Consider the following 12,261-nt stretch of genomic DNA (forward strand, 5'->3'; position numbering starts at 1 on the left):
CTGAGCCCTCAGCCAATCTGCACAGCCCTTTCAGGAGGCGGGGATTTTTAAATCCCCGACTGCTGAAAGAGCTTAATAACAGTGTCGGGGAGCCAGCAGGAGGACGCGGCTGAGCGCCGGAGAGGTGAGTAATATATATAAATTATTTTTTTTAAACACTTATTGATGATTATCGGGGAAGGGCTTATATTTCAAGCCCTTCCCTGATAATCATTCTGCGGGGCTTGGCAGAAAGCATGCTTTCAATGGGATCGGCAGCAGTGCCGATCCCATTGAAAGCAATGGAATAGAACGGCGCAGACTTCTGCCACAGCTGTGACAGCTGTGGGTGTCCCCCCGCGGCGATGAAGGAAACTCATACCACAGCTGTCACAGCGGCATTCTCCCTATGCTTTCAATGGGGCTAGCGCTGCTGCCGCTAGCCCCATTGAATGCACTAGCGATATGCCGGTTCTAGACCGGCATCTTTCTTGCGCTGCGAGGCGAGAGTTTTCTCGTGCTCTCGCAGTGCAAGAGAGAAAATAACGCTAGTGAGTGTCCACCCTTATCTGGAGTGTAATTTACAGAACACCCCCTTGTTGTATAAATAATATTGGTGTGGACATCTTCCATTTCTAGAATTTTCATTCATATTGGTTTTGCTAATCCTTATGGGGGCAATAATAAATTGCATTTCCCCCACTTTTGAGTGATGGAGGCATCTATGATGATACATCAAGTGAGTGAGAAGGTTAATATTATTTGTCTGCGTTATACTAATATGTTCCACTTCTTGAAGTAATGCAGGTTGATTGTGGTGGCCAATTAAGAGACTATGGATGAACCTGGCAAGTATCTTTGGGCGGTCTTCTTTGTTTATGGCCCCTGCTAATTCGCGGGTGACTCTGAGACGTTCTTTGTGTTTGATTAAATAGAACAGTTCCAAAGACAGATTACAAAATTGTGGAAGGCCTTCAGCGTAAATCTTATCAGCAAGACTTAATGAAGTTAATTTGTATGGCCTGGGGGAAAGAAAAGGGAGACCTGATTAAACCCTTTAAAGAAACTCTGTCAGCTCCTATGAGTCCCATAAACTACATTATGCGTTCCCAGTATGGGAAAGTCATTCTCATACTCACCTGCATACCCATTCCCCTGTTGTTTGCCTGTAAGGCCACCACTCATTGCATACATATCTGCATGCTCACAAGTCCTTTTCATCAAATAACTTTATGCATAGGGCACATAGAAGCTGAGACAATCTCTTTAAATATGTTAAATAAGATTCAGGAGGGAACAGTCTTCTTTAAGAATCTAGTAAACATGAGAATACGGCAGCATTAGTAGTAAAAAAAATATATGCAAACCTTTATTGCTGCATATTTAAAAAGATGAACCGGCAACGTTTCGACCTGCAAGGTCTTTGTCAAGCCTGAGGCTTATCAACCACTAATGCTGCCGTATTCCCATGTTTACTGCATTTACTTTGGGGTGTTTTTTGGTTCATTGACCCCAGTACGGCTTTGCATTCTTTTTTCCTCCCCACCTTAATTGGACTTTAGTATATGAGTGGGTGCTGCTGGATCCTATACCTACGTTCTGTAAGAATCTAAACACTGGAACCAGTGGACATAATCTGAAATCAGTTGGGGGAAAAATCAGAAGAAATGCTAGAAAATATTACTGTATTTAGGCCTATCTCATTAGATACCTAACAGACAGAAAAGTAGACTCCCTACTCAAGAAAAACTTCATGACAGCAGCATCAGTCTTAGGCCTTATTCACATGATGTATATACGCTGCTATTTAGTGGCGTCAAACAATCGCCACCATCTGAAGCATTGGATTGCAATGTATTCATTCAGAGGAACGATTTTTGGGCACGTAATACAACACTTGTAGAGTTCTTTTCTCCATGATCAATTCATTCCTGGGTGGTAGATTTTTTGGTGTTCCTGAGATTCTTTAAAAGCAGCAAAGAAGCTAAAACCTATCTTCTGCTCTTCTGTTGGAGAAAGGAAAAGCAACAAGCATGCTCAACTGCTACTCCATCCATAGAAGCATATTATGTTAGGCTGAAAAAAGACATATGTCCCTCAAGTTCAGCCTATTACCCCACCTTTTCCTCTGCATGTTGATCTAGAGGAAGGCAAAAAAAGCCATCAAGGCTCCTGCACCCTGGCAGGAGTGATGTCGGGCCGTCATTCATAGCCCGTTATCACCCTCATAGTTCTTCTGAAAACCCCTGGATGCGAGGCGTTTTCCTGCTGGGATTCCCTTCCTCCACACAGCGGCTGTCACAGCCGCAGCAGGAGATTGTGATGTTTTCCTATTGGTTTCAATAGGGCCGGCCCCATTGAAAACAATGGACAATACTGCAAAAGGATAGGACATGCTGCGATTTATTTTCAGCATCGCAGGAGTGAAAATATTGCAAATGAGAATGAAACCATTGAAATCATAATCCTGCATTTTCCCTAACCCTCGCATCACAAGAAAATTGCACAATTTTCTCTCCAGTGTGAAGGAACCCTGAGGTAGAAGCCAATTTTCCTTATATAAGTGATAAAAATTTCTTCCTAACTCCAAGTCTGCCAATCAGAATAATCCCTGAAGTAATTAGTGACTATAACACGTAATATTGTAACACTCAGTAAAGGTGTCCAGGCCCAACTTAAACTCCTTTATCGAATTTGCCATCAGCATGTCTTTAGGCAGAGAGTTGCATTGTCTTACTGCTCATATACATAGATTCTTGTGATCAATGGGTCTTATCGGTTGAAGCCCCACTCATCAGACACTTACCCCCTTGGATAGGGGATAGGTTTTAAGACCCAAAATATAAGCAGTCAGCAGCACACTATAAGTTATACACTGATCAAGTGTGGGAGTTACTTACCATGCACGGCAATTCGGATCCAGACACAAAATATCCACAATACAGAAATCCCGAAAATATAGGATAGGCAGCACCAGGGAATCACATAGTTGAGATACGCACAGGTCACTAGTTTTTCATCTTTAATTTGCCAATAGTATTTAGCATGTGTTTAGCAGCGGCGTTTCGACAGCATAACTGCGGTCTTTGTCAAGCTTATAGATACAACAGTGTAACCACGGTACAACCTCTTTAAATAGTCACTAACATTTCAACCAACTTGCACTTATATAGTAGCCAATGTGATAACTAGAAAAAATCCCTTTATTTAACTAAAATGTTTTTTTCCTTAAATATCATTCTAAAATAATAGCCACTAGTGGACTTGCTTCTTTCTAATTTTATATATGTCCACTACTGTTTGTTATGTGAAGTCTATCTTTAGCAACAAATACACCAAGACAGATATCAGGAAGTAGGGGCAGGGCTTTGCTTGCTTATGTTGCCTACTGAAGTCTATAAAGAGTGGAGGAAGAGGAAGCTGTTGGCTGTTGAAGGTAGACAAAAGCAAAGAAGCTCAGACAGACATGTTGCTGCAGCTTTTTGTAGGTATTTACTGTTCCACAGCTACTGAAATCACATCTACACTGCTCAGTACTGCAGTACAATGTCCTCCATGTTGCTGTTACTTGTATGTGTGCTACAGAGAGATAGTGAAGAAGATATCTTACTCCTCTATGCATGCAGAGTATAAAAAAACATCATTGTTGCTAGTCTAAATCTACCAGCTCTGGGAACACTGAAAAATAGAGATATAGCATGTAGATATAGCATATAGAGTGTAGGAGAGAACTGGTTAAAAAATCCATAAGTAACGTAATGGCCGGAAATAGTGTTATTCCTGCACATATATGATAGCTTATTCTGAAAAGTTAGATAATAAGGTACAGTATGCTTAAAGACCCAAAATAACTGTGTCCTTAAAGGTTATGGGTATATTCACATTGCGGAATCCAATGCAGATTTTTCAGTATAGCTTCTGCCTTAAAAACCATGTCAGAAATTCTTGTCTAAGCCTTGTATTTTTCCCAAATAATATGCAAAATCCGCATGCAGAGATTCCAATGCATATTCAGGCAGCTCCTTAAGAAATGACATGTCATTATTTTTTTCTGCAATGCAGATGTCAAAGTAACGGTGGAAACATCTAGAGTCCCATTCAAATAAATGGGATACAGAATCCACCACAAAACCACGATATGAACATATCCTTAATAAAGGGAATTACTAACCAAACATGCTCTACCTATAACATGAGAAGATGCTAAGAAACAAGACCATCCAATATACAAGAAAAATCACATAGCTTTCATCAAAGCTATAGAAATTCGGAATTCTTAAAATTCTAAAAAAAAACTAATATTGACATTAAATATTCTGACACTAGTGTTGTTATATTCTACCCCAAATACGTCCTCTTTGATCATTGCTACATATCACCTGTCCCATTGTTTGGGGGAATACATCTCTCTACCCCTTTCTTCCTCTCCTCACTCCTCTTCCCCATTTGCTATGTCATTGGAAAACATAATAAAGTGATCTAAAAAAAATGGAATGTTCAGATACAAATTGAAAAAAGTATTCAATAATTTATTGGCATATGTTAACAAACAAATACAAAATATTCATTCCACAAATGTTAACACTTCACTTAAAAGAACTCTTTGGTAAATGCAGCTACAGGAAAGCCTAGTGATCAGTAACTCAAAGAAGATGATTACTGAAAGGATGGATGCAACAGGAAATCCAATTAAAAAGGAAGCAGCCAATCTGCATCTGGAATTCGTCATTGGGTATATAGATCGATTGCTTTCATTTCAGGTGTCAGTGGGAGCCCCATTTCCTAGATTTATGTTCGCTGAAATATTAATATTCATCATTTTAAAATTCCAATTTACACACCGAAATGAGCAAAATATGAGAAACTTATGATGCGCCGTCAGGGGGAACCTTGTGTTAGTCAGAGTAAATGATAACAAGTCAGAATGCGGCTTCTCATCATGAATGCCAAACCAAGGATGAGAGTTCTCCTTCATAGATCTCCAAAGTTCTGCGCTGCCCCCCTCTATCCATTTGTATTTGTCGTATCAACACAAACTATTGGAAGACGAATCGCTTAATACTTGTACAAGGCTTTACCAAGATTTCAAAGGAGAAGATAACTTTTTAGCATTTTTTTAACAATATTAGTCAACATAGAGATCCAAAAAACAAAAAAAATTTTTTTTTGTAAATTTTTCTTTAACCCTATAGTTGTTGAACAAAAAAAACAAGGGCTCTAAACGTGTAATGTAAGTGCTATACATATGAAGAGTAATGCTATGAGCACCATTCAAATCAGTAACATAGGAATAAGTTATGATATATATATATATATTAAGCAAGAAAAAAAATATATATCGACCATTACATACCTAATCTGTTTGAGATAAGTGGGATCATTTGGGATAAGTTCTCCAAAGTGTTTATACTAATGGCATTGCTAATGGAATACAATCACAAGATATTTCCTTTCCTTGTGGCTGTTTTATATCCATATTGGATAAGCTTAGATGAAAAATCTGCATCGTGCAGCATATATAATCCGGTAATAAGGGTACGTTTTTTTTTTTCATGGGTGTTAGATTCTATTACCGATCCTCATGGTGATGGAGAACGCACATTTCATCAGGTTGGCAACTTGTATAGCGTGGATATATTGCTAGAGTTCATTAAGTTGCAGAGTTTTAGAGGAAATGCTTGTACAGTATAATCTTAGTTATGACATACAACAGTATATTTTCGGTATATACATTTCCCATAATATAGATTGCTGACAGTAACATCCCACAAAGTTCACAAGCTGCATATTATAGCACCTTTTATTCTACATCAGTCTTGACTGCGTTAAACTAATTCCGGCAGCCCAAAAACCTTATTTTTCTAGGGTCTTCCAATGTTAACTAGCGTTTTCGAAAATATCAAAATCGTTATTAAATTACTGTATAAATACAGAAGGTACACACGTAGAAACACAAAATTATTCACAGACAAGTAAATCTGACCCAATTAGGCAGTCCTATGGAGAGTGGACTATTGACCAGCAGTCCTGTGTATCACTGCTTGTTCCGGGAGAAGAGTCACTGCAGTGGTCCATCATAGTCCATTCTTGTATACTTGACAATGGCGGCTCAGGTTCAAAAATGCCCAAAATAGTTGTTTGAGATGTTGCTCCGGCGGTTGTTATAGCCTCGTCTCCAAGTATGTTGATAAGGAAATTGATATATCTCATAGCCAGTCTTAGAGTTTCATTTTTACTTAATTTTTTGTCAGGTGGGTGAGTAGGAATGAGTTTCCTCAGCTCGGCAAAAGCGCTATTGACATTCTGTTGTCTCCACCGCTCTCTGGTGTTGGTGAAGATTTTGCGGGTCATTTTCCTGGAGGGTCGGGCTGCAAGAAATGATTAAACATAATGAACTGTAAGCGTTTATGTCCATCAAAGAAGAAGAATGGGAATACAGAAAAAATTATACAATTTGAAGCTCTAAGTGCTTGCTGGAGCCATAAGGAGCCCATATTGTATCACTATTCAAAATACACAGATATCCAAGTAGAAGCGTTCATTTCTACTACGTAGATATGGGGCAAATACATTTCCAACCGAATTTAGAGTAATGTAACCATTGCTTGTTATTTTTTTTAATTAATTGTTATTTTGTGTCTAAAAGGGACTAAAAATGAAAAGCAACATTTTTTTTTAACAGTTCGCAACTCAATTAGCCTTTTGTTAATATGGCTTAGAAGGCACATTCTGGTGTGGGGGTATTACATGACTGTAAGGTAATATACTACCGTACGATCTAACAAGTCTCTAAAGAAATTACTAACTAGAATATTAAAAATTAGCTTATTTAAACCACATCAGGAACTAAAGCATAAAAAACAACATCTATAGATAGATAGATAAATAGATATATGTGTATGTATATGTGTATAATATATATATATATATATATATATATATATATATATATATATATATATATATATATATATATATATAATTTCAGAATGGGGTCTGTCTTGATAATAGAATAGCCTAGAGCCACAAACAAGGTCTGAAAGACACTTGGTTATATTGAATATCAAGAAAACTCAAAAATAATTGATGTTACCTACGGAGCACATCTAAATTGGTTAATTGGTAGATATTTAGTGCTTTTAATCTAAAGACTTGACTGCAGCAAATGTTCTCACAGGAAAGATGACTTTGAATAATAGATTCCATTGAAAATATTGTATATTTCCCATGTTTAGCTATTTTTAAAAAATTAGGGTGTAATAGGAAATGATTGCATGGATCAAATGTAAACACAATAAAAGTTGTCAACATTTATTTTAAGACCAGATTGCATGAAAATCGTTGTTAAATAATTCTAATTAGAATTTGCAATTGTGTAGAATTATAACATAAAGCCAAACGAAGGACAGATAGATAGGTAGATAGATTGATATGAGATAGATAGACAGATAAGAGATAGATAGATAGATAGATAGATAGATAGATAGATAGATAGATAGATAGATAGATAGATAGATAGATAGATAGATAGATAGAAATGAGAGAGATAGATAGATAGAAATGAGAGAGATAGATAGATAGATATGAGAGAGATAGATAGATAGATATGAGATAGATAGAGAGATAGATAGATAGATATGAGATAGATAGATAGATAGATAGATAGATAGATAGATAGATATGAGATAGATAGATATGAGATAGATAGATAGATAGGAGATAGATAGATAGATAGATATGAGATAGATAGATAGATAGATAGATAGATAGATAGATAGATAGATAGATAGATAGATAGATAGATAGATATGAGATAGATAGATAGATAGATAGTATGTGACTAAGAACGAAAAGCATCTGCAGCCCCCACAGCTGAATCCTAAATGCTATTATACAGTATCATGCAGCGTTACAGTTTTTGTATATAGGAATGAAGAAGAATGAAGCACAAAGAGACACGAACATAAATGCAGACAAAACCGCCTATAATGCCTACATATACAATAACCGACACTCACCTTGAAGGTCCTAGTGAAATTCTTAGTATGATAAGCTTTTGTTCTTAGAGAATCAAGTTGAACATTCTGAATCTTCTGGAACAGAATCAGCAGTTGTATCCAGGCAGCCCTGTCAACGTCTGAATAGTGTCACGCACTGAATGTGGAGCCCTCAGTCTCATTTATAAGAAGTCTGCCCCTTTGTCCGACGCGTGTCACTGCTGGTCCCAGAGATGCTTGCATATTTCCTCTCCTCCTGGGAGATCAGCGGTCCACATAAGCCCCTCCCTTCCATGTATCCTACGCTGCACAGGTACTGTATACTGGGTGCCCTTGTAGGTCTATAGTCAATGGAAGAACCTCTTGTATCAGCAGCATAGTGGAAGAGAATGGATTTATATATCGACTTCTTCTAATGCTGTGTATAATAAAATAGAGGAGGTTTACTACAATCCAAATATGAAATAAGATATGAATTGGTACGTTGTGTTTGCATTTGTTCCTCATGTACTGTAATTAATAAGTTTCATTAATACATGATCGTTTTTATTACTGCACTTGCTTTTATGCCAAAAGTGGCAGTTAGACTGCTTTCACATCTGCGTCGGAGTCCGGTTTTCTGCTCCGTTCGGGGAGCAGGAGAGGGGAACCCCCTGGATAAACGTATCCGTCTTATGATGGAACAGAACAGCACTGAACGGACCCCATTGACTTTTTCTTCCAGTATTGAGAAAAATGGGAAACACTTGCCGATCCTCCAACATGGCTGAAAGCCGCACCGGGTGATCGCTAGCGATGAGAGGCAGTTTTGACATAAAATCGCCTAGCATTGCAGAAAAAGTGCACATTGCGAGCATGATATCGTGCTCGACCGTGGGTAGGTAGCCTAGGGTACCAACAGCGCTCAACTTTTTGGTATGATTTATAGCTAATTTTCTTATTGATTTTCATAAATGATCCCAAAAGCAACATATAAACCTCTTGCAAAGAGCACCGTAGTCTAAACTGAACCAAAGGCCATAGTGTAGTGTTGGGAGGCCAATATGCTGATCGCTGTGCATTGCTACTCATTAATGGCCCTATTACACAAAACAATTAGCATTCAGTATATCGCTGGATTGTGCAAAACTGAACGCTAATCATTCCATGTAAACGCTGGCAGGATGCTGAGCGAGAAATCACTCATTAATGGCTAGTTGCTTCAGCTTACTGAAACTAAAGCGACTAGTCAGCGTAAACAAGCAGTCGTTCATCTATGAATGATGGCCTGTTCAGTGTGAATAGGTGGGCGTCTGAAAGGGACTGACGTGTTTTACCTGCATTCACATAATGACTATCTCTCCTGTGTCCAAAAGTATCCATACTAGTATACCAAATAGGGCAAGCTACTCAGGTACATGACAGTTTGTAAGCTGGGCAGTGGTTGATGGGGCAAGCGCCCCAGGAGCAGGATGCTGGAGGGGGGCAAATTACTCAGCACTTGCTAGGGCATTTAGATACAAGGATAGGGCAGTGACATGATTTTTTTCTCTATTAAAGGAGCCTTGACTTCAAACTGAATAAAGCCCCCTCCAGCAATAAACTATAAATGATCTGGGCTTTAACGATAATAAGCCCCTTACCAACCACTGCAGCTAAGATATAGTTGACCAATAGAGAAGAGTCTCTTATTTGATACCTTCAATCAGCCTCAACAGAGAACAGCCGCCATGTGGCAGACTCACTTCTGCAAATTGCACCACAAAGCTGTCTTACATGCCTTGTATAGTTCCATATTTATTACGTATTTTAGATACTTTGGCACAAAACTGGCGTAAACTAATGCCCCTTATACAAGGGCCAAGAATCCCCCAATCGGTGTTTGTACTGCCCAACAAGTGCACGGGCCGGGCTGATTTTTATGCCGGCCGAAACTGGATGAGAATTGCATGATTCTCATTCGTCATACAGTCATCGGCTCACGAGCAAAATTGATTGATTATCGTTTCATGTAAATGCAGCACTCGGCCACTAATAGTTGGGATAAACTGCAATAAACGTGTCTAGGGGGCGCCAGTTTTATCATCCAGCATGAGTTAGTTTGATAAATTAGGCACATTTTAAGACGACTTTGCCCTGTCTGTTAGCTTTAGTAAATCTGCCCCAATGAGTTTCCCTCTCTCTGAAAGATCCGGTATATGCATACATTACTCAATACGTTGATTGATTTCAATGGGCAACATATAATTATTATATAATGCTTCATTTCCCCTTTTGCGGAACTGTAGGGAAAATGAACACTTGCCGCCAGCTTCTACCAATGTTACAACTAATTGCTGAGGGTCCCCAGCAGCGGATTAATATCGAGGGACCATTGGGACAAAGTAAATAGCAAATGCATTTACACATTACTTTACTGTTTAGCTTGTGACATGCTGCTTACTGCTCTACATGGTACCATGTGCAGCATCTCCCAGCAGGCACTTCTACTGAGAACTGTATCCGGTGCCTCCCGCGCTCTGCTCACTAGTTACAATGATCTATACACGTTGTACGCACACGGAAAATAGATTATTCTCTTAGGGACCATTCACACGGGACGGAATTGTCTGCAAGACGCAGCACAAATGCAGATTTTGTTGCGTTTTAACTGCGGAATATGTACTGCAGATCATTTTATGGAATTTCTAGCAATTTTTTACACAGACTTTAATTGCGGAACATCTCCTTTATCTTAACCCTTTCCAATCCACTGTCTGACGTCTAAAGACATTATGATTTAAGGCTGTACAGCTCCGATGTTGGAAGACGTCCGCCGGGGTTCTCTTACTGTATATTGCCAGCCTCTCTGCTGTCGGAGCCTATCCAATGTGTCACCTCATGCAGTACTGGCTTTAGCCAGCATATAGCGCTGTTGTATAAGGGCATAAAAAGAATAAGCCCCCTAGGAAAACCAGAATACAAATTGGATTGGAAAGGGTTAAAATCCACAACAACAATTCCGTAAGACGTCCTTAATTCCGCAGCAGAAAGCTTTTCTACTGCAGAATTTAATGTTGCGTTTTTGAAGTAAAGACGCACAAATTTTAACAGGTGTGGGATTCAAGCCCCATAAGGATAACATTGTGACGCAGAAACGTCCGCATGGACTAATTCCATCCCTTGTGAAAGGTTCCTTATGAAAATGAAGTTAAAGGAGGCATGGGGAACACTGTGGGCTAGGATATGGTGTGGTGGGTATGATATCATGTCTGATGCAGGTTTTCTAGAAAGACTATTTTAACGTTAAATTCTGTATATGCAGAAGATAAATTAATTAAAAGTCAATTAATAATTTGGTACAATGGAGCCACAGGAAATCTGTGAGGTACAACTTCAGCCAATAGCTGCAGAGCAGGAAGTGATGTCAAAGAAGAGGGCAAATTGTCACCAAACAAATTCTTCAGCTGGACTTCTACACGGTTAGGAGTTTCTTTCACCTATAGAGTTCTATGTTGAAGAAAAGAAGTTATAATTTTAGTTATTGTATGGTACCCACAACTCTTTCACCCTTTAGCCCTAGTTGGACATCTGGGGAAAAACCCAAGTGTTCCATTGACCTCACATCACCATTGTCAAAGGCTAGCATGGTACAGAGCAAGACAGCAAGGGAGGCTGGAATGGAGGTCCATCCTCTTCAGTGATGAGCCCTACTTTTGTTTTGGGTGTAGTAATAGCTGGAGATTGATCTGGAGACCACATGGGCAATGATATGAAAAGGCCTTCGTGGGAGATGTCACACCAGTCCTATTCCCAGGATTATGATGTGTAGTGGCATGATGTATGGTAGCCGGACCCCTCTAATCTTTATTCCAGGTACACGAACAGCTCAGCATTTTATTGATTTGGTCCTGGAACCACCAATATGGCCATTTCTCTGAAGTGTCTCAGGAGACGTTTTTCGACACAACGCCAGGCTGCATGTTGCTCGTGCATCTATGAGCAGCCCACGTTGCCTAAACATGCTTACCATGCCCTTCAAACGTGTCTCCCACCACGCACATCTGAGACATCATTGCTCAGTAATTTCAAAGAGAGCTGCCAGCAACACATCTTGATGATTTGTGTGCCCAAGTGCAGTCAGCATGGCAGAACAATCTTCAGACAACTGTTAATAACCTCAGTTATAGCATGCCAAGGCGTAAGTGCGTGTATTTCTGCATGTGGCTCTCATACGTGATCCTGAACAAATCAAGATGTTTTGAATATTTTGTTTCCATTTTTTTAGCATCTGCATATCTTTAACATATCTACTGATCCTGTGATT

General features: G+C 39.1%; 1 protein-coding gene across 1 annotated transcript; it reads right to left on the reverse strand.

The window, feature by feature from the left end:
* Nucleotides 1–5,976: 5,976 nt before the first annotated feature.
* On the reverse strand, nucleotides 5,977–12,007 carry TAL2 (TAL bHLH transcription factor 2). Its single transcript, XM_066605019.1, has 2 exons — nucleotides 11,965–12,007; nucleotides 5,977–6,347 (listed from the first exon to the last, which is right to left on the reverse strand). Exons 1-2 carry the CDS (start codon nucleotides 12,005–12,007, stop codon nucleotides 5,977–5,979), a joined length of 414 nt encoding a protein of 137 aa, XP_066461116.1.
* Between the last annotated feature and the right edge of the window lie 254 nt (nucleotides 12,008–12,261).

Source organism: Eleutherodactylus coqui, chromosome 5 (genome assembly GCF_035609145.1).
Source record: "Eleutherodactylus coqui strain aEleCoq1 chromosome 5, aEleCoq1.hap1, whole genome shotgun sequence".
NCBI classification, from domain to species: domain Eukaryota; kingdom Metazoa; phylum Chordata; class Amphibia; order Anura; family Eleutherodactylidae; genus Eleutherodactylus; species Eleutherodactylus coqui.